At 37.6% G+C, this 22,417-nt stretch overlaps 3 protein-coding genes across 3 annotated transcripts; 2 read left to right on the plus strand and 1 right to left on the minus strand.

The window, feature by feature from the left end:
- Positions 1-325: 325 nt before the first annotated feature.
- On the plus strand, positions 326-2,478 carry ccdc43 (coiled-coil domain containing 43). Its single transcript, XM_084136077.1, has 5 exons — positions 326-525; positions 926-1,016; positions 1,492-1,627; positions 1,772-1,815; positions 2,026-2,478. The coding sequence occupies exons 1-5, from the start codon at positions 352-354 to the stop codon at positions 2,211-2,213; spliced, it is 633 nt and encodes a 210-aa protein (XP_083992203.1). The 5' UTR covers positions 326-351; the 3' UTR covers positions 2,214-2,478.
- A 4,647-nt stretch (positions 2,479-7,125) lies between these two features.
- On the minus strand, positions 7,126-18,110 carry moto (minamoto; the record flags this gene model as incomplete). The annotated part of the gene is made up of 6 exons (XM_084111578.1): positions 7,126-7,328; positions 7,964-8,144; positions 9,574-9,708; positions 9,946-11,680; positions 14,686-14,799; positions 17,974-18,110. The coding sequence occupies 6 exons, from the start codon at positions 18,108-18,110 to the stop codon at positions 7,126-7,128; spliced, it is 2,505 nt and encodes an 834-aa protein (XP_083967704.1).
- Positions 18,111-18,151: 41 nt separating this feature from the next.
- On the plus strand, positions 18,152-20,869 carry fzd2 (frizzled class receptor 2). Its single transcript, XM_084087107.1, has one exon. The coding sequence runs from the start codon at positions 18,357-18,359 to the stop codon at positions 20,007-20,009; it is 1,653 nt and encodes a 550-aa protein (XP_083943233.1). The 5' UTR covers positions 18,152-18,356; the 3' UTR covers positions 20,010-20,869.
- The last annotated feature ends 1,548 nt before the right edge of the window (positions 20,870-22,417 follow it).

Below are 22,417 nucleotides of genomic sequence, written 5' to 3' on the forward strand. Positions count from 1 at the left end.
ATGAAACGCTCCATTAACGTACGGAGCTCTGAAACACTGCCAGCGGGACATTAAACAGGAAGTGTCTGTCCGAGCTCAAAACAGGTTTTGCGTGGGAACGCAAATATCTTTGCGAGGGAACGCAAAAGTTTTGCGTGGGAACGCAAAAGATTTGAAAAAAAAAAAATTCAACACAAAAGATTTGAAACAATTTTTTTTCTCCCATCCTAAAAATTTTTCCACCACCACGTCCCTTTAGGGGCTCCGTAGAAAAGGATCTGCGTCGACGCTTCATTTGAAAGCTGTACCGCATTTGTGTCTGGCATTCTGTGCGGACATCCCTCCTCACTACCAGGACCCCAGCCAGGCAAGATGGCGGCGCCCAAACAAATCGCCGAGGAGTTTGAAAACTGGTTGAACGAGCGGTTGGACTCCCTTGAAGTAGACCGAGAAGTTTACGGAGCATATATTCTCGGAGTGCTTCAGGAAGAGGAAAACGATGAAGAGCAGAAGGATGCTCTTCAGGGCATTCTCTCCGCTTTTCTGGTCAGTGCACGCGCATGACACTTGCACGCTCAACTCAGCTGTCAAGATCTTTCACACGAGTGCCTCTGCTGTTGTGAATATTGTCAACTTTAAGTATTGTTACGACAAACCTATCATAAACCCGAAATACGCTCGTGTATTGTACAATTTTTTTATTGGTTTATTTGAACAATTAAAGTGTGAAAGTTGATCAAACGCTTGTTGCCATTCCAATCGAACATAAGTAACTTGATTTCACGTTTGCCTTTTATATCGGAAACTATATTTCGATGTAGGTTTACGTAAGGTCTGTGCATAGATCTGTGTTATGGTGGGAAGTCAGTGTAACTATTAAAATGCAGTATTTTGCATGAACGTTTTACACTTACATTGGTAAACAGAGGTCACTTAATTCTCACAGGAAGAAGACACACTTGAGGAGGTTTGCCAGCAGATCCTAAAACAGTGGACTGAGTGTAGCAGCAGATCTGCAGCGAAGAATCAGGCAGAGGGTAAGAGCTGACAGTAGAAAAGTTGAATCACATTGGCCCCATATAGCAGCTTAAAACTGCAAGTGTGGTGCATTTGTGTCTCCATGCTATATATAATCTCAATAAAAAATATATATTCATACTTTTATTCAGCAAGGACACATTAAATTGAGCAGATGTGATGGGAAAGACATTTATAATATTAAACATTTTTATATTTTAAATGCATGAGGTTATTTTAAACTCTATTCATCAAATAATCCTGAAAAAATGCATCAAAAAGCTGCACAGCTGTTTTAAATTGCAAGTATCAAATCACATTAGAAAGATTTCTGAGCTGTGGTGTGGCAACTTTCTCTTCCTTTTTGCAATTTTTTGTGGCTGAGCACACTCATTGAACTTTTTGCCTGTTGGATGTGCATTTTTGCCTGTTCATTTCATAATGCCATCTATATTATTTTACAATACAAAAAAAAAAAGTTTTTTCTAATTTCAGATGAGGTTCAGGCCATTGCCAGTCTGATAGAGAAGCAGGCACAGATTGTAGTCAAACAGAAGGTGTCGTCAGAGGAATCCAAGAAGAGGAAAGAGGCTCTACTGGCTCAGTATGCTAATGTAACAGATGATGAAGAATATCCTTTCAATGCATATCTGTTGTATTCTGTACTTGTTTTATGATTTCCATGACACCCAGTTGAGAACAAATCATCACTTAATCTCTCTCAAGCTCACGGTTCAGCTGATCCAGTGTGAAGCAGTTTCCTTAACATTTGTACTGAAGATGAGGAACAAGTCGTGATGGGAATACCCATTGAAAAATGTATCCTTTGTAATAAAAACAGTCGCTCTAGGAGAAGATCTCTGCTCTGGTCATGTTCAAAGTGTATAGTATATATACCTTGTATATCCTGATAATGCTTAAATTACTTGATTAGTGTCCAGTACTGTTGTAGGAACAGCTGCAGTATGATCTACATTATTTAGACTAAATATCTCTATCATGCACGGTTCCCTTCACTGCCAGCCCCAGGCCTGTTCAAAAACACCAATGTCGAGGATGTTTTAAACCGCCGCAAACAGCAGCGTGACGAGGCCAGAGAGGACGCACAGAAGAAGAAAGAACAGGACAAGATGCAACGCGAGAAAGACAAGCTGGTCAAGCAGGAGCGCAAGGACAAAGAGAAGAAACGCACTCAGAAGGGAGAGCGCAAGAGATAGAGAGGAAATAGAAAAACTTTTGCAGACTATAAGGCCAAGGTCATTTAGAAGAGAAAAAACAATGAGACCTCAGCAGACACTGTCCACACTAACAATGTATGCATCCATATCCGATTTTGGGTCTGATATTGTTTATTGAAAGATAATGTTAGGCCTAATGAGCTGTCTTCTTGGTTTGTACAAAACTAATCGCAAAGTGAGTGAGAATTGTATCCTTATCCATTCATTTATTACAGGTGCTGCCTGCTGTGCTACTTGTTTAAGGGTAAATTGCACAAAACCGTCAAAAACATGTTCAGGTCACATTTTAACCCTAAAATCTACTAGATTTGACTAATTTGTTCCCTCTTTCTAAAGGGTTAGTTCACCCAAAATTTTAATTCTGTCATCAATCACTCGCCCTCATGCCGTTCCAAACCCGTAAGACTTTCGTTCATCTTTGGAACACAAATTAAGATATTTTTGATGCAATCTGAGACATTTCTGTCCCTCCATTGACATCTACAAAACTTTGACGCTTCAAAAAGTTCATCAAGAGATCATAAAACTAATCCATATGAATTTGAATCTGAAGTGACTCGATCGCTTTATATGATGAACAGCTTGAATTTAGGATTGTATTCACATATAAACATTCATCAGGGAACATAAACAGAAGCTCAACCGAGATTAGAATTTCTGAACAACCATGTGACACTGAAGATGGGAGACTTCAGTGTCACATGAGAACAAACCTGTTGCTGAAGCTCAAACGTGCTGTGTAACACGAGAATGAATTGGTTCTCGCACGTCAAGTGAACATGCTTGAGCGTCCGTTTACCACAACTGATGTGCGAGTTGATGAATGTTTATATGTGAATAAAAGCCTAAATTCAATGTTCATCATATAAAGCGATCGAGTCACTTCAGAACATTTTTGACTAAACCGCTTGATTCACATGGATTAGTTTTGCGATCTCAATATGAACTTCTTGAAGCGTAGTGGTAGTTGTGTCAGTGGAACACTTTGTCAGTGGAGGGACAGAAATGTCTCAGATTTTATCAAAAAGATCTTCATTTGTGTTGCGAAGTTTGGAACAACGAGGGCGAGTAATTAATGAACAAATTTTCATTTTGGGTGAACTAACCCTTTAAGGTAATCATGTGCACGACATAATTCATTCTCCCGTTTTACTAAATTGTGGCCACGTTGTAATAATTTGTTCCTTTTATATAAAACACACACACACACACACACACACATATATATATATATATATATATATATACACATACATAATGAAAAAATTACAGAATTTGAAGGGTGAAAAGTGACCTGGACTTGTTTCCATGAGAATCACTCTTTAACCTTTACCAGCAGATAACCAAAATGCTTGTATCTAAAAACAGTATAAATCCTCTTCTTATTGCCTCGGGGGACTTTCAAATAACCTGTGAACCTGTTTTATATGTTTTCCATATGCTGCTTCTTGGTAGCACTCCAGTGATTTTTAACACAAAGTTACTCAAGACACAAAAATATATCTATGTTTATTCAGCTCACAAGCTTTTTCAGAACAACCTGAAACCAACTGAAGCCTTCTTGTCATGTAGCAATATATGGAGAGGGCTCAGAGACAACCCAAAGACAGAGAAACATTACTGCCAATGAATAGGAGAGGGGGACTTTTGGGGCCTGTACCATGATGGTAGTTGAACAAACTCAGGGTTGCAGGATTAGTTTCGAGTTGACAAAACCAAACCAATCCAACCAGGCTTTGTTGGTACCACGATGCTGATCATCAACTTTCTCTGTCAACTCAGGCTTTGATCCTGAGTTTAGGAGTTTAGGTTTGACATCAGTAGCGAACAGCCAATCACATGCTGAGAAAGTGAAAGTCATTCAAAACTCATTGAAATTCATTTCTCGCGAGAGAAACAGCGCATTTCACTTATTAAATAAAAGTATTAAAATATTAAGAATTTAAACAAATTTACATAGCAAGAAAAAAATAGCTGTCTATGAAAGAGGACAACTAAAAGAAAAAGTCTTGCTACTGTATATCAGTGCAAGTAAAAGTTGTGAATATATATATATATATATATATATATATCAGTTTATACAGTTGATAAAAGGTATAGAGAGAATTGAACATTTAAGCTCACATGTAGTCATTTTACATCTATTGATTCTAAAGCGTATTTATATTACCTTTATATATTTATTAATTTGAACTCTGCGTAATAATAATTGATGAACTAAAATTGTACACGTGTGATCGATTAAGGGTTTAATAATTACATAAATAATATTTAAATCATACAAATTTATTCTAAATAAGCATTACTAAAAGCCAGACGATTTTGTCTTTAATCATTTGCTATGTAGTGACCTTTAATTTGGAGTAGAAACAGGTGGAGTGACTTTATCGCATCAGACATGTGTAATTTTGCTCAGAGCTGATTGGTCCAAGTTCATTTTGCAACCTCTTACCTGGAACATAACCTGCCCCGCACCAGGTTAGCCGTGGAGTGCAAGTTACTATGGCGATGAACACTGCTAAAAGCCAAACCACTTTCATGGTGCCTAAAACCCAGGGTTGGCGCAAACTAAACTGAAACATACCAGCTTCATGGTACAGGCCCTTGGTGTGGTGGATGTTTCTCTCTCAGTTGTGGTTTATTTTTATTGTAGGGCAGTGAACCTAAGAGATGATCCTAATGCAAGAAGGGTATGTTTATGCATATATATCAGTTGACAACTGTTCATTTGAAGCTGCTAGATATTGTGCCAACACCTTGTAGACTGCCCTCTCGGATACTACAATGGCCTGCACTGTAAGCAAACTGATATCTTTAAGCCTTTATTGTCTGTTAGCTTGAAAGATCATGTGATTTGAGCATTCTTTTATCAGAGCAACAATATTTAAAATTTTGTACGCTAAACTATTCCAAAATTGGTACAATAAATTGAGCTGTGTAAATGAACGTGTTCACTCTTGACTATGTGACCAGTTAGCTTGAGTCACAGAGAATGTAGTTCTGCCTTTTTATATGATACGCTTGGTGTCATATGTAGGTTTTACAAATTGGATTTTTAAATGGGATGTTGCAAGGCTATGGTAGATGCTTTTTTTTTTTTATCCACAGATTCAGTTTGTCCAAAAGGAACATCAGAAGCTATAGTTTGTATTCTCTGGGTGTCACTGCTGATTGCTTGAAAGCTGTTAACATTTCTCAATGCATCTTCTATTTATGCAATAAGAGCTCTAACTCTTGAATACTGATGACTGGTAAAACTGTTGAACAATCTGTTCTCATCTATCCAAACACTGCATTGCTTACCTCGTATGTTTTTCTTTACATCAATACAATTTAAATGTTGTAAAGGTCAAATCTGTTTCTTGACCATATTCAGGGTTCAAAACTTTAATGTCTAAATGATTTTATGATGGAAACCACCAAGTGAGGTACACTCTTCAGTAATGTTTATTCTGTTAAGCCAAAACTGCTTGATTTAAAGAAAAAATATATTTGCCTAGGATTTTCAGAACTGAATGAGAGAAAGGGACTTGTTTACAAATGGCTTTCATTATTTAGCCAACCAGCTGTTTTTAGTGAGTTGATGGCAACACTGTTTTAAAACGTACATTATTCCGAGTGAACAGAAATTCAGAAAATTATACCAGGTTTACTGGATTATTTTACAAGTGGTTTCATTTTATAACGACAGGGATCTGCTTTTTTAATTAGGGCAACATTAATTGATTAACATTGTATTTTGGATCAATGTTTAATTAAATAAACAGTAGTTTTACGCATCAGTCTTTGAGTTCTGGGACTTCACTGCTGTGTTATTTTAATTGTTAAACTTGAACAAAAGCAAGGGCAATGAAACAAAACAGTACAAGCACACGTCATATGAACAATGTCAGTCTAACATTTGCAAGTAACAGGTTGTTCACATCATTTATTTCAGTCTATGAATGATGTTACTCTCAGCAACTCAATATATCCTCAAATGAGGTACATCGCAGACAGATTTATCACATACACATACTGAAAAATAGTGACTGATATCTTGAGTTCAATTCAGAATTTAGATAAATTGCAAATAAATAAAATCACGTTCAGATTTTCCGAAAACAAAAGACAGATTTAGAAGAGAATTGTGATTATCATTGCTTATTCAGTGAGACCACTAAAAACCAAGTGCTAACATCAAGAAGATCATGCACAAATAAATAGGTAAATAATAACAGGAAAACTAGAACACATCCTGCTGTTCATAAATACTGTTTTTGATTTTGTGAATGTGTGTATCAGCGGACCTAAAATTTGCTGAGTATTTTGTATAGGTTGTAGGAGACACTAATTAAACTGACAAAAAACCGTTAACACTTTTTTTGTTTCCTATGTAACTATTTATACATTTCTGTCAACTGGGCAAAAATATCCCATTATCCTCCAAAGCCACAGACCTTACTCTTGCTGCGCAATTCTGTACCATTATCACCATTAGCCAGTTAAAAGGTCCTTCTGATTTCATCTCTCTTTCTTTGACAGCTGTTGAATCAAACTTTTTATACTCTCTCAAAACGCCTTGTTTTTACTGGCAGCTCCTCTGGGGTCCTTGGACAAATAGCTCAATATTGATCTTACTGCCATAATTCCATGTATTTTGGAGAATTTGATTATTATCTGATTGGTGGTTTTCACAGAAGACTGATAAATATTAATGAACTAAGAATTCCATCTGCTGCCCACAACTGAGCCTAATGTATCACTATAGTGGAATAACTTAAATAACTCATTCATTCCTCTAAAAAATGCAATCCTATCACCTCTTATGATTTTTGTACAGGTTAGATCGATGTTACTTTGTGTCGGAAACGCACACACACACAAAGACTGTATACCTGCCAGAAAGTGATCACAGGGTAGTCAGTACTCTCTCCAAGCTGCTCTGCTCAGGACTGTCTGGGCCAAAAGGGGAGCAGGCACCTTTCACGTGTCCCTCCTCTAGGTAACTGCTTGTTTTAGGCAAAGTCATTTGTAATGCACACCAGAGAGCAGTTCGGGCCTTTCTGGTGCTGCTGCACATGTCCTTCACTGCAGAAGCCAGCAGAAGTATCTCTGTGAGATTTGAAATACAAAATAAATAGCGTGATTAAGGGGAGTTAGGGAAGAGTGTGTGTTGAATCTACTCTGGGTCAAAAACATCCTCAGCAAATACTGCAAATTAACAGAACATAATACTTTATAATATAATTGTGCGTTCACACTGCCACCGGTTATAGCGTCAAAATTCGAGGACTTCTAACGTGGGTGTTTCCAAGCGGAGGACTTCTACATTCCAATTGGTTGCCTCTGAACCGCGACATAGCTCATTACCATAAAGATGACCTGACTGTCCTCGGCGCCCACACCGTCCAAGATGCACTGCGCTGCTTCTCGGCGGAGCTCGCCACCGGCTCACATTGAAAATGAATGACTGCCGGCCACTTTGACGCTCTCGCCGGCAGCGGTGTGAATGCACAGTAATAGGTTGGGATTATTTTATTTCCATTACCTTTTATTATTTTATGTCTTTCCCCTTGTAATACATATTATATAGGCACAAGATAAACCTACACTAACTAAGCAACAGGTTGAGTAGGAAATACCATTTGCAGCCCCTGTCATCTTCCACTTTCTTAGGATTGTGGCTTCACACTAGTTTACACAAGATATGTACTTCCTGCTTTTTGTTATAGTGCATTATTACTAACCCCTGTCCTCTCTAAAGAAGGCCGCCGGCTGCCTCTGTCGGCTGTTAGCATTGATGAATTCGTCCTTGCGGCGTGCTTGAGTGATGTAGATGATCTCGAGATGCCTGTCCAATGCTGAGCTGATATTAGCATGAAACGGAAAACTCCGCAACTGTTCCATCTTGCCTAGCAAACCTGCCACCTACAAACACAAGGCAATTTTGCATTATAATATGGAAGAGACATCTCATCTGTAACTATAGTCTAAATCAATGTCCATTTAACTCTAGAATATAAGATCACAAAATAATAAAACTGGCAAAAGCATGGTTAAAAAATAAAACATTTTCATCCCATGTAACCCCCATATGATGATCCCCTTTTAAAGGACATTTTTGTTGTCTTCAGATATATATATATTAGGGCTGCACGATACTGAAAAATACTCACATTGCAATATTTAGTTTTTCTGCGATATATATCCCGATATGAAAACAATTTCACCTGATGATTTGAATGGCTCTTTTTGTAAAGAATTAATCATTCTAGGATGATTGGGGTAATTTTGTAGTGTAGTGTATCTGCATAGAAAATTATAAACGAATTTCAAGCATAGTTTAATACAATAGAACAAAGACACAGATGAAATAAGCAGTGCTTTGTGTTTTTCAGGTAAATTACTGTATTCAGGTACAGACATTGAATAATCAAATGTAAAATAAAACTGCCTAGTCTTCATAGTCATAGTCTGTATAAATTAAATATGATTCATATAATTAATTCGGTTTATCTTTGTTTAAGCCACAACAGTGCTTTTCTCTTTTGTTGTTTGATTAACTGTGGTGACACAAACAGCTGCGGGTATATGGGCTGCTGTCACTTTAAGACGAATGCACATAATATCCAATACCGGTAATGACAAGAATCCGTTTTCTTTCTGTTTACAACTCATAACCGACTGCATTTACAAGGAAACTCGTCGAGACGGGCATTTCAACTTAATTTTCCGTGCACGTCCGTTCAAGCACAAATAGATAAGAAAGGGAAGGGAATTCGGTGTTCATGAACTTCATGTAACAACACATGCAAATGATAAACTCACTCTATGATAGTTAAACTTTGCTGTGAATCACATGCGTTCCAAACCGGGGGACAGCTAGCTTGTACGGACCACGGATCAACTACGAACCCTATACTACATCGCACATCCATGTGCACATTGCGATATCGATGCTAAAATGATACATCGTGCAGCCCTGATATATATATATATATATATATAAATATATTTATGTGTGTGTGTGTGTATATATATATATATATATATATATACACATAGTTAGTATAAAATAAAAATATACATGTGTAAAATATTTACATTCTATTAAGTTGACAAAGTTTTTTTTTTTCCTACCCACCATGTTAGATATACTGTTGCAAAACCTGAAGACAACATAAAACTATGGATGCCAAAAGAATAAAATCATTGTGATTATTCTTTCATGATTTCAAAGATTTCATGATTTTTGAAGGTACAGTATAACAGTAATAATACTTTACATTAAATATTTTATTGTATAAAGAGTACAAAGTGGTATAGTTTTATGAAAAATATTGGAGAGAAAGCTGACCCTGGCCTGTTCACGCAGCTGGTCTACAATGAGCCTGTCCACTCTGGATGGGTTTGGAGGCATTTTGGGTAAAACGCTATTGGTCATCATGGACACACATTTTCCTGGGTAAGTCTTTGTAAGAACAGCTTCTGCCTGTCAGAGAGAATACCATATTACATTAGTTTCTTACCTCATAATGCTTGTGAAATACATATAGTTCAGCATGCAAACTACATGGTAATTTAAAAGCATGATTCACCAAGACAGAAGCAGTGATAAAGTAATCCATAAATTATTTTCTTTAAAAAATGCTCTGGTTTGGCTACAATGCTTGAAAATTCATGAATGAAATACATGACTACCCTCATGTCTCAAGAACACCACACTCACATTCTTTCTCTCTCTTTCCAGCATCCTCCACTGCTCGTAACATTCCTCCAGGTAAAAGTGTAGTTGACTGTTGGGGCTTCCGAGTGCCTTGCCAAACTTAGGCAAAGTCATGGCAGATAGAAACCCAGAGAACGACCCATATCCTGATGCTTGGCTCAGCCCAATATATTCTTGTAGATAGGGGCTGAAGGGTGAAATATCTTCAGCAGGCTGACACTCATTCCTGTCGATGAGGGACGCAGAGCAGTAGGGCAGTGGGAGTTGTGACTGAATTGGTTGGCATGCACTTTTTCTGGGATCACCCATCTGATATAGGAAAGGGAAATGCTGTGATGGTGTTGCTTTGGCTGAGTTTGAACTAGCTCCATTGTATCTCATTTGTCCTCCGTACATACTGCCCAGCCCCTGGTATGGACTCTGCAGGAGTCCTGGTTTTTTGTCTGCTTCTTTCGGGAAACCAGGAACTGTGGGTTTCATGCTTAATCGCTGACTAAAATGCCCATCGACCATGAGGCCCGCCGACGACCTGTTGTTCTCTAGCTGGAGGTCAAAATCTGTAATGTCCACATTTCCTGCTTTCTTCCTTAAACTTTCAAAACTGACCTGGCCTATTGCACCATGTCGATTTACTGCATTCCCTTGACTCAAATCAGCCGGGACTCTCGCTGCAGCCCGGAACAACTGTTGAGAAGGATGTAATGGAAACGTTCCAGACGTGGACGTGAGCTTTGCAAACCTCTGTGATCCATTGTTGTTGTTGCTCTTTGCTGAAATGTTAGCTTGGATTTGATAATGGTTTGACTGGACAGGCTGGAACTGCTTCACACCAGTTTGAGCTGTGCTGCTTCCTATCAGAATGGCTTCTTTGTTTGGGTGCAAGGTTGGAGGTACGACGGTAGGTGAAAAAGGTTTAGGTTTAGGTTGCACAAACCCTGAAAATTCATTTGTAGTATAATGATTTTGTAAAAGAGACTTTAGATCCTCCGCTTTAGATCCTTTTTGCTCCAAATGGCTGCGGGTCACCTCTCTCTTAAAATTTGGTGTTTGAGTAATAAGCTCTGACATCCTTTGAAAAGGATGACTCTTCTGGTCTGCCATGATTTCCTCTGGATTCCTCTGTGCTAAAAGCCCGTTCGATTCTCTGCAGTAGTTCATATCCTGCTCTGCCAAGAGAAAGGCCAGTTTACTGACATCCTGCAAAGAGAAGGGTTGGGAGTTTCTGATTTTATCTTTGCTCACAGATGAAAATTCATGAGATGAACTGAAATAGGAGTCATCCATTTTTTGTGGAGGGCAGCAGTAGTTGTTGACAGTGCTTCTATAATCAGACAGGCAGTTAGTGGTGCTGCGGTATCCTTCATCCTTCTCTGGTGTAATATGCTCAGGTTTACTTGCCCTGGTCTGGTAAAGGCTGGAGCTTAACGATGGGGGGGTGTTCAGGCCTGGGGGGCGAGGGAGATCTTGAGGAGAATATGCATCAGCCTCTCCATTACAGGAGGTGAAATTACAGGGAGATGAACAAGCATCAAATCCATTGTAATTCTGGAGTTCAGCCCACTGATGAGATTCTCTGCCTGCTGTCTGAGGACAGACATTGGTCATGGGTTTAGGACAAGTCTGGTTTGATGGGAATCCAGAAATGGGTGGCATCTGCACATCATTACTGTAGTACTGCATGCTATCCTCTCTTGTTAACTTTGGAGACCAGACACCTTTCAGACTAGATGGTAGCCTGCTAAAAACAGTTAAACAACAAAAAATCTATTTAAAGATTTTTTTATGCATCAAGTTCGTGCAACAAGCTTAAAGAAAGCTGGTAGATGTTTGGATTAAATTATAAAATTACTAAAACTGACATAACACATTAACACAAAACAATAAATTGTTTAACATGCGCTCATTTTTTAAGCTATATGGTCATTTATATGATTTGACACAACCAAAAGTCATCAGGGTTTTTCCTGCATAGAGAATTACAAGGCGACCGTATCCGTCAAATTTCGTGCCGCCTCCGGCTCTCGACAAAACTCAGACAGACAGTCACATGCTCAGATACACTTTTTCCACCGTGACGGCTCTGTTGCGGGGTCCCGGCCTGTGTCCATTCTCAAACCGTATAGTTTGCCGATAGCGCTGCCCGGAGCATAATCCACGGGTCGGGCGGGCCAAGTAATAAAAACATAACATTCCAATTAATCGAGGGTGGATGACAGATAAATCATTAGCATGTGTTGAGTTTAATAAAGACAAGGAACTCTCATCACGCAATGAACGTGCGTCACTCTTTTACTTTCGATTTTAACAACGTAATTCTCTTCAGGGAAAATCAATCAAGGAAAACATATGCCAGGGCTCGACATTAACGCTTGTCCGGGACACGTGTGTTTTTTTGAAGGGACAAGTGAAAGATAATTGTACTTGCCCAACCGGACAAATGCCCTGATTAAAAAAAAAATTAATATAAAATAAATAAAATAAAAATTACTAGGGAATCACCGAAAATATTATTTAATTTAATGTAAGTGGCGATTGATAGTCTATAGTTGATAATAATATAGGCCTACATTAGGCCTACTAATGTAGGCCTACTGACGGTAACAAAGTTGCGCTGTTGAGGCTTACGCAGTTATTCATAACATATTATACAGTTAAGAAACATCACTCGACCAGAGTGCTGTTTTCCTTAATACCATCACGATTGAAACCGAGACGCTGATTTCATAACAGTTCAATAAACAAATAGTTAAAATGAAGTCACATTTTAGACACAATGACTGGCAATAAAGCCTCTGTTTAGGCTATTAAGGAAATGTAATTTTGCCAAAAGAAGAACTTTTAATTTAAATAAATGTTATTTTTAAATCAGCCTACTTCAGTGTGATACGTTACCATATCATCATGCTTAACACTGAGAATTTGAATAATTGTAATGTGATGATCAGATGCAGATATCTAAATCAAAGAATATCATAGGTTTGGGCGGTTGGTGGATGGATTATTTATTTTTAACAGCGGATTCAGGTGACTCAAAGTGCACCAGATTAATGAATTTATCTTTAAGGCGAGACACTACAGGTGTTTTTAACTAGCAGATATCACCATGAAACTTTCCCAGTTGATTACCTACATTAAGATGAGAAAAAAATGTATTACAAGTTTTCTGTAATTTAATGTTTAAATATGCAAATTATGCATTATCTAATTAAATATGCATATTGGATAAAGCCAGGTTCAAAATTATTTTTTCATTGTGTTCACATATTAGATGGGAAAAAATTACAGAGGGATTTATGGATATCTACTTTTGTTATCCTGTAAATCAGAATATACTGTCAATAGTCTTAAAAAATAGATTTTCGCCATGTTTTTTGGAATAAAATGTTATATAAATCAGGCTAGGAATAATATTTCAAATCCCTCTGTAAATGTCTTCATGATATAACTAGGTACAAGACTGGAAAGTTTGGTGTATATAAGTGCTACTGAAGAGGAGATTTCAGACTTGGAGTATGAGAGAAAAGTCATTTTGAGAAAACGGGCTTTAAAGATTTATATCAGCCAATGAGATTGCGCATTTAGAGTTAAATCCCCCCTTTTACTTTCACGATTGGTTGCTGATAAAAAGGCAATGACCATATTTGGATCCGACAGCATTGTACAGGAGAGAGAGAGCTTTCTAACGGAGTATGTTTTGACGGTGCAGACAGCGATTGCGGAGCAGCGGGATGATTTAGAACAGCACCTTTTGTTGAATTTATGAGAAATCTACAGACGCAAACAGACAAAGTGTAGTAAAATAAAGACCTAAATGTGTATTTCTGACTTTTTTTCACCACAAGTCTGAAAGAAGACATGTTATTGAAGACAAATATCCCAAAATCTCAAAACTGACCAGTGAAAAAAACCCAATGTTTTTGCCTGCCGTGTCTCGCCTTAAAATGTATATGATGAGGCTATATGATGGTCTACGAAAAATACAAATTTAATTGTCTTATTATTAAAATACATTATCAGGATTTTACCACCACCGCCTCGTTTTGAGCCAGGAAAAACCCTGATGGCTATTACTGTCATAGGAATAATATTATAACATTATTAGTATTAGTATCATGTAGTGTAATGTAGACTGAGAAACTATATCACAATTTAAAAGAGTCCCTTTTTAAGTTCAGGTACAAGTCAGTACACAGACCTTTTCTTTGTTCAATTTGCACACTGAATATGGGTTGGAGCTCTTAATTTTGAACTCTCAAAGTGCTCCAGATTGACAAATTTGCTTACGGTGGGGCATGCCCCGGGACCCCCCTAGAGGACGGAGGTCCACCCACCACAATCTCACAAAATCCTATGGGAAACACTGTATTTTAACAGTGTTGTTCTATAAACAATATGATTACTTGCTTTTGATACTTTTTTTTAACCAAATATTATTGCCTCATTGTTATTATATATTTTTTTTAAAGTCATTTTAAAGGCTCAGGTCTTTGCTTAGGTCTATTTTTATTACCACAAAAAAATATCCGATTACTCAATTACCAAAATAATCGTTAGCGACAACCCTAGTCAGTTTATATTGTTATATAAGTTTCCCTCAATATGTTAATTGCATTGGCAGCCTTAGAAATTATATTAAACATCGTTTACTAAAGTCATTTGAATCAGAAATTAGCAATTTTCCACTTATTATTAATAATTAGCATTACAGGTTAATTTCTGATACACAAATCAAGAGGGACTTACTTCTCTGAGATGTATGAGGAGTATGGGTCCAGTGAATCTGGTTCTTCCAAGATGTCTGACACTAATCCATAAAGATCAGCCTCACTCCCACAATTACTGGCATCTACCAGATTTCTATGCAAGACAAACATTAGTATTAGATACACAGTTATGTAGCCGAATCTCCTGATGACACTGAGGCAAACTGATTCACTTGCAAATTGCATCCAAGACATAAATGACTGGATGACAAACAAAATCTTACAACTCAACCAAGATAAAATAGAAGTTTTGATTATTGGATCAAAAGATCATAAAGAGAAATTGATCCTTAAACTAAATATACTGGGATTAAACCCAAGCCAAGTTCAGAAAAATTTAGTTGTCTTTGACTCTGATTTTAATTTTAAAGCTCATGTACATAATATTACCAAAACAGCATTTTATCACCTAAAGAACATTGCTAAAATAAGACCATTTCTCTCTGAGCAACACAGACAAATTAATGCATGCATTTATAAATAGCAGGCTTGACTATTGTAATGCCCTCTTTTCTGGTCTAACAAAGACTACAATTAATCAACTATAAATAATCCAAAATACTTCTGCTCGAGTATTAGCAAAGACTAAGAAGAGAGAGTACATTACACCTATATTAAAGTCATTACACTGGTTACCTGTTAGTTTTCGTATTGATTTTAAAAACCTTTTATTAGCTCATAAAGGCATTGCATGAATTTGCTCCAGATTATCTCTCAAAAATGCTTACAGTATATGAACCTAGAAGGACTCTCAGATCCTCGGTTTATTTTCTTTTAACTATACCACAAAGCAGAACTAAAAGATTTGATGATGCTGCTTTTAGCCGTTGTGCTCCTCGCCTCTGGAATAACCTTCAAGACGAAGTAAGATGTGCTGAAAATATTAATAGTTTTAAATCTAAATTAAAAACATATTTTTTAGGCTGGCCTTCCTGTAATGTCTTATAATGCTTTATATATTTTTCTTAATTTTTAGTTACTTGTTCTATATTTTAATCCTCATAAACTTCATTCTTATTCTTGTATTTTAATGGGTCTATTTTTATTTTTAAAATATATATATTTATACTAACTATTGTATCTATTGTTTCTTTCTTGCATGTAAAGCACTTTGAACTGCATTGATTTGTTTGGAAAAGTGGTAAATTAAATAGGCTTGCTTGCTTGCTATTTAACAACAAACCCCTTTTGGATTACAGTTTTAACTGTTAATATAGTTAATAACTTACAGTTGCTTCCAAATATAGTAGTATTAATAAGTGTCAAAATAAAAATAACCTGTTATTAGGCATGACTTGAGGCCAATCCACTGATTTACAGTCTTCCTGAGTTGGCCAAACTGTATAAGGTAGTGGTGCGCAGTCTTGCAATGTGCAGTCCGAGAACGAGTTGAAGAATCTGCTGTCACTGAAATTATGCTGTAAAAAATTTAAGAACACAGCATTTGTTGATAAAAGGCATATAAAAAAGGATATAAAAAATATATACATTTAAAGTATTTTCAAAAACAAAAAATATCCATCAATATTTGGAAAGACATTCAAAATCATATGGTATTTTAAGGCGGAGACTGATATCTGACATCTTTATCTAAATAACTGCTAAAAGTAGTTCCAATTACTATACATTGAGACATACACCCTCCCTTGATGAATAGGTGAAAGGTAAAATGAAAAATGAATATTCTAAAATCATAATTGTATTAATTCTTTTAAAAATATCTTTATGATGTATTGACAATTTGAACGACAGTATGAAGGTCTTCTCACTTGAGGCTTGTGGGTGGAAAAGTAGGAGTCTGGAGCTGAACTATGAAATCGATCAAAGACCGTTCTTGCTCCATTTGTATCCACATTGATTTTGTTTTTCACTGCATTATTAACCTTAAACACAGGAGAAAATTACATGAATATGTCTGAATGATGTGCTAATGTAAAGAGAAGAAAGTTATTATTTTATTATGCATACGGGTAAAAATTAACTATATGAAAATGGACAATAATGACATGACAAATAATACACACACCCCAACATATATTTTCATGTTATATATTATTATCAACACGCGCCAAGTGACTTTTTGTACATTAAATCTAGTCAAATGAGGCCTAGTGCGGGTTTTCTTTCGCCTGGTGACACGACATATCTGTTCTCCTTACAGTTAAACATGAGTCGATATCATTGCCGCCTATTACTTTTCTTACTGTGCTAATGAATGTTTTTATTGGGTAGTCTATGTGTACACTTCGTAATATCTGTATTCGGTCGGTTACCAAGTTAACTTAACAAGCAGACAGAAAAAGTGAATTAGCCAAAAGTTTTTCCTCAGAACAACAAGCTCTTAACTTACCTCCATTGACAAAGAACTCTGCTGGCAGGGGGCCTCTCTATAAATTACTAATGATATAAATTATAAATATATATTGTTCACGATTGTTCTAATTAATCAGATGATTTAATGTGAGAATAAATTAAAGACGTCAACCTCACGACGGGCCAAATTCTTTAACGTAAATTTCTCGGAGAAGATCACGCAACCTCACCCGTGTCTCTTCACCGACGTACCCGCGAAGCCTTTGGTCTCGAGCCGACAGTTCTATTGGCTAAACCGGCTTCAATTAGCCAATCAGAATCAATGTAATGGTCGCGTGCAGAGTTGCTGGTCACGCTTAGCAACGCACTTGAACACAGAAGAAATTACTTTTTTTTTTTTTTTTATCAAATGATTGAATTTCCCAATAATTGATCATTTTTTTCTCTCGCTTTCTTTCTTTTCTAATTTTTTTCTTAATTAGAATTTTCTTAATATAAACATAAATGATATATTATAATTAATGCTACATCCCTTTGTTTGAATATTCCTATCCTCAATATGTCACTATTATTATCGCTATTATCAATATTACTAACCTTTTGATTTTAAAAATGTGAAATATAAGAAATACATTTAATTAAAAAGAATAAACGCAAAAAAGAAGAAATAAAGCGATAACACAGGATGAATGTCACTGACAACACAAAACCACAAGATGTCGCCACTACCCATCAGTAACATAGATAGATAGATAGATAGATAGATAGATAGATAGATAGATAGATAGATAGATAGATAGATAGATAGATAGATAGATAGATAGATAGATAGATAGATAGATACTTTTTATTTATTTATTTATTTTGCAAAAAATATGATTTCCAAGTTCACGTTCTCTCATTTCTCTATACCAACTTAGTTTAGTACCAAAATAGTTTTACTTATAAAAAATACTCTTCGTTTTCAGATGACTGATGGCATATGGTGTTGATATGGGTCTTCAGCGATTCAATTGGTCTGAAGACCTTGTGTGATGGGGGTTTAGAGTAAAAACCTGTTTCAAGACCCCCGAAATCCCTCCTCCTTCTCATACTCCCTTCAAAGTCAGCAACAGGCAGCCCAGGGGGAGCTTGAAACAGTCTGACGGACAAAGGGGGAAAAGTCATGCAGAGTCGCTCCTGCGCGCAACAGATATTCCTGGCAGAGTATGCGATTTACACTAGTTCGTGAGTTTATCGAGACTTTTTGTTTTCGATTATCAAATAATATGTCGCCAAAAGCATAGTTTGTGGACTCACATTGTATTCAGTGAAAGTTAGGCGGAACTTTCCGGGAGAATGCAGGCGAGTGGAAGTTTGTGTCTGTTTTTGGCACTGATGTTGCCGTGCTGTTTCGTGGCGTCTGGACAGTATCAGGGAGATAATGGGATAGCCGTCCCCGACCACGGCTTCTGTCAGCCCATAACCATCCCCCTGTGCACGGACATCGCTTATAACCAAACCATAATGCCAAACCTGGTCGGACACTACAACCAAGAGGATGCCGGGCTGGAGGTCCACCAGTTTTACCCGCTGGTCAAGGTACAGTGCTCGCCTGAACTTAAATTCTTCCTGTGCTCCATGTACGCTCCGGTGTGCACAGTTTTGGAGAAAGCCATCCCGCCATGTCGCTCCATCTGCGAGAGGGCAAAGCACGGCTGCGAGGCCCTCATGAACAAGTTTGGCTTTCAGTGGCCAGAGCGGCTGAGATGCGAGCTTTTCCCAGTGCTGGGAGACGGACACATCTGCGTGGGCCAGAACGACTCCTCGGCCACGGTGGCGCCCGTTCACATGCCCGTTCCAGGAACGCCGGGCGTTCAGCTGTTTGCTTCGCCGGACAAACCGTTCCGCTGCCCGTCAGTGCTCAAAGTGCCGTCCTACCTCAGCTATAAGTTCCTGGGCGAGCTGGATTGTGGTGCTCCGTGCGAGTCCTCCAGAACACATGGGACCTATATGTTCTTCACGGACCAGGAGATTGAATTTGCCCGGATTTGGATCCTTATCTGGTCCTCTCTTTGCTGTGCGTCCACTTTTTTCACCGTAACCACTTATTTAGTGGACATGCAACGTTTTAAGTACCCCGAGCGTCCTATTATCTTTCTGTCTGGCTGCTATACCATGGTGTCCATTGCGTACATCGCTGGCTACTTTCTTGGGGATAAAGTTATGTGCAACGAGAACTTTTTTCCCGACAGCTATAAAACCATAGTTCAAGGTACGAAGAAGGAAGGGTGTACGATTCTGTTCATGATGCTGTATTTCTTCAGCATGGCTTCTTCGATCTGGTGGGTCATCCTGTCCCTCACCTGGTTCCTGGCGGCAGGTATGAAATGGGGCCATGAGGCTATTGAAGCCAATTCACAGTACTTTCACCTGGCTGCCTGGGCCGTTCCGGCCGTAAAAACTATTAGCATCCTGGCCATGGGGCAGATTGATGGAGATCTGTTAAGTGGCGTCTGCTTTGTGGGCCTGAATAATCTGGATCCCTTGAGGGGCTTTGTGTTGGCCCCCCTCTTCATCTACCTCTTCATTGGCACCTCGTTCCTGCTCGCCGGTTTCGTGTCGTTGTTCCGCATCCGCACTATCATGAAGCACGACGGCACCAAGACTGAGAAACTGGAGCGCTTGATGGTCCGCATAGGCGTCTTCTCGGTTCTCTACACCGTCCCGGCCACCATCGTCATTGCCTGCTTTTTTTATGAGCAGGCTTTCAGGCAGCACTGGGAGAAGAGCTGGATCAGTACGAACTGCAAGAGCCTTGCCATCCCCTGTCCCATGCACCCCGCTCCTCACATGACCCCCGACTTCACCGTCTTCATGATCAAGTATCTAATGACTCTCATTGTAGGGATCACTTCGGGGTTCTGGATCTGGTCGGGAAAGACGCTGCACTCTTGGAGGAAGTTCTACACGCGTTTGACCAGTGGCGGGCAAGGGGAAACCACCGTATGAAACGGGAGATTGTGGTCCATGTTTTCTTGCAATAACTCATTTGAGTTATCGAATAAGAAAAAGATAAAGTGCCTTAGATTGTCAGTATTTTGAAAGCAATAACACTTGTCTATTTTCAGACTGTCAGAGACTTTCAAGTGGAAAGAGAAATGGGACATGTACCACTTTGCTTCCCCAAACAAACACAGACAATTTGATACCAAGTGCAGAAATGTTTTCCTCCCCCATTCTGTTGTACCTCTGTTTTTTCTCATAAGCTGCTGGCCATAAAAACTCAACTTGGAAAGTGAGATACCAGCTGGGAATTCAACAAACGACAGAGCAAAGAGAGCCGAGGGGGGAGGAGAGCTCGAAAACTTGTCATCTAATACGGCAGGCAGTTGTGTCAAAATGTAATTAAAACAATGTACATATTTGTAAAAATCTGTATTTGAACATTATTATTATATATTTGTATTTATGCAAATCTATCTTTTTGTGTTTTTCAAAGTTTGATAGTCTTCTGTATTTAGAATTTGTAGCCCCTAGTCTCTCTCTCATATCTTCTATACTCATGTGTGTCTCTCTGTTTCTAATTAAAGTCGCTGTACATAATACTTCTCCTTTTCCCTCCGAAAACTTTATTTGGTCCTAAAGTGAAAGAAAACCCCTTCTCATTATGTGTGTTGTAGATTTAAAGAAAGGCCTTTAAATAGCCCTCATATACTCTCCATCATGTTGTTCCAAACCTGTATGTCTTTTTTCTTCTATTGAACACAAAACAATATATGGTTTGAAAATGTGTGTGCGTTTTGAATGAACTGAGGGTGAGTAAATGATGAAAAATGTTCATTTTTGCATAAACTCTCCTTTTAAGCATATAGTTTTGTCATAGAAGTTATTGCTTTAATTAACTGATAATATGTAGTGTATATGTCTTGATATTCATATTCTGATTCATACAAATATTTATACTCCGTGTCCCACAAACACTATCTTAAAACCAGAGTTTGGAATGATTGTGTGTGAATCAGAGAGAGAGAGTGCTGCATTTTTTTGATTGTGGTGTGAAGTAGGCAGCCGTTGAGGAGCAAATGGTTCTCGCATGGTCCTGAGACCTGAGGCATGTGGGAAAAAAGGGAAAGCACATGATGAAATGTTTGTGTGTGTGTACATCACAAACCAGCTTGCTTTACCAAAATGGTGGAGTGTAGTGGTCTGTGATCAATACAAAGCTTTTCTACGGTGCAGGTTTTTATTCCACTAACTTTCTGTCTCCATTTAAGGTTGATTGATTTTCATGTCTACTTTGCTTTAGCCTGTGAGTGTATGTTTGTGAGCTCAGGTTTCTAATGCCCCTGGGCAGCCAATTTCATGCTCAGCGAGTCAGCCCTTCATTGAAGTTGCCCCGTTATGCCAAATCTTACTCATTTAACACGCACCACTTTCTATGTGTGTACTTCATACCCCGTTCTTATTTTCACCAGTTTGTATCCCTATAATTTATACATCAAATAAATGCATGTGAGAATTAACATTTATGTGAGTGTATAAGGGAAAGTTCATTTAAATATACACTATACCAAACTTATTGATTTTTTCTTTTTGAAAGATGTCTCTTATGCTCACCAAAGCTGCATTTATATGATCAAAAATACAGTAATTTTGTGAAATATTATTACAATTTAAAATAACTGTTTTCTATTGTAATATATTTTAAAATGTAATTTATTCATGTGAGGAAAAAGCTGAAATTTCAGCATCATTACTCCAGTCTTCAGTGTCACATGATCCTCCATCCACATGATCCATTCATGATGATTTGTTGATCAATAAATATTTTATGTTAATATCACATTTGAAAGCAGTTGTGCTGCAAATGCCTAACTAACACTTTTTCAGGATTCTTTGATGAACAGAAAGTTCAATAGAACAGCATTTATTATGTACAATTATAAATGTCTTTGCTGACACTTTTGAACAATAATGCATCCGAGCAAAATAAAAGTATTAATTTATTCTAATATATGTATAATATATACATATAAAATGCTGTTAAACATGTAAAAGTTCTAATAGTATTTCATGTCAACTATGTAACCATGCATTCATGTTCTCAGCAGATGCTTGCTTATAAAAGCAAATAAAAAATAACATGTAAATTAATTATATCAGCTGAGTAATGCTATGAGCAAGTAATGCTATGAGCTTAAGCTTCAAAATATCCAAAAAGTATCCAAAATAACTGCAAATACATCTTGAAAGCATGATATCATTATGATACTGTACTGTACAGTCCACGCTCAGGTCCTTTATAGTGCCGGTGGTGTAGATGATTTTTATTTTTATTTATTATTTAACATTCATCTATATGTTCACAAGATATTGTTGTCTGCTACAAAATGTAATACTAAACTTGCTTCAGGACT

The sequence above is a fragment of the Abramis brama genome (genome assembly GCF_963993115.1).
Source record: "Abramis brama genome assembly, chromosome: 1".
Lineage (NCBI taxonomy): Eukaryota > Metazoa > Chordata > Actinopteri > Cypriniformes > Leuciscidae > Abramis > Abramis brama.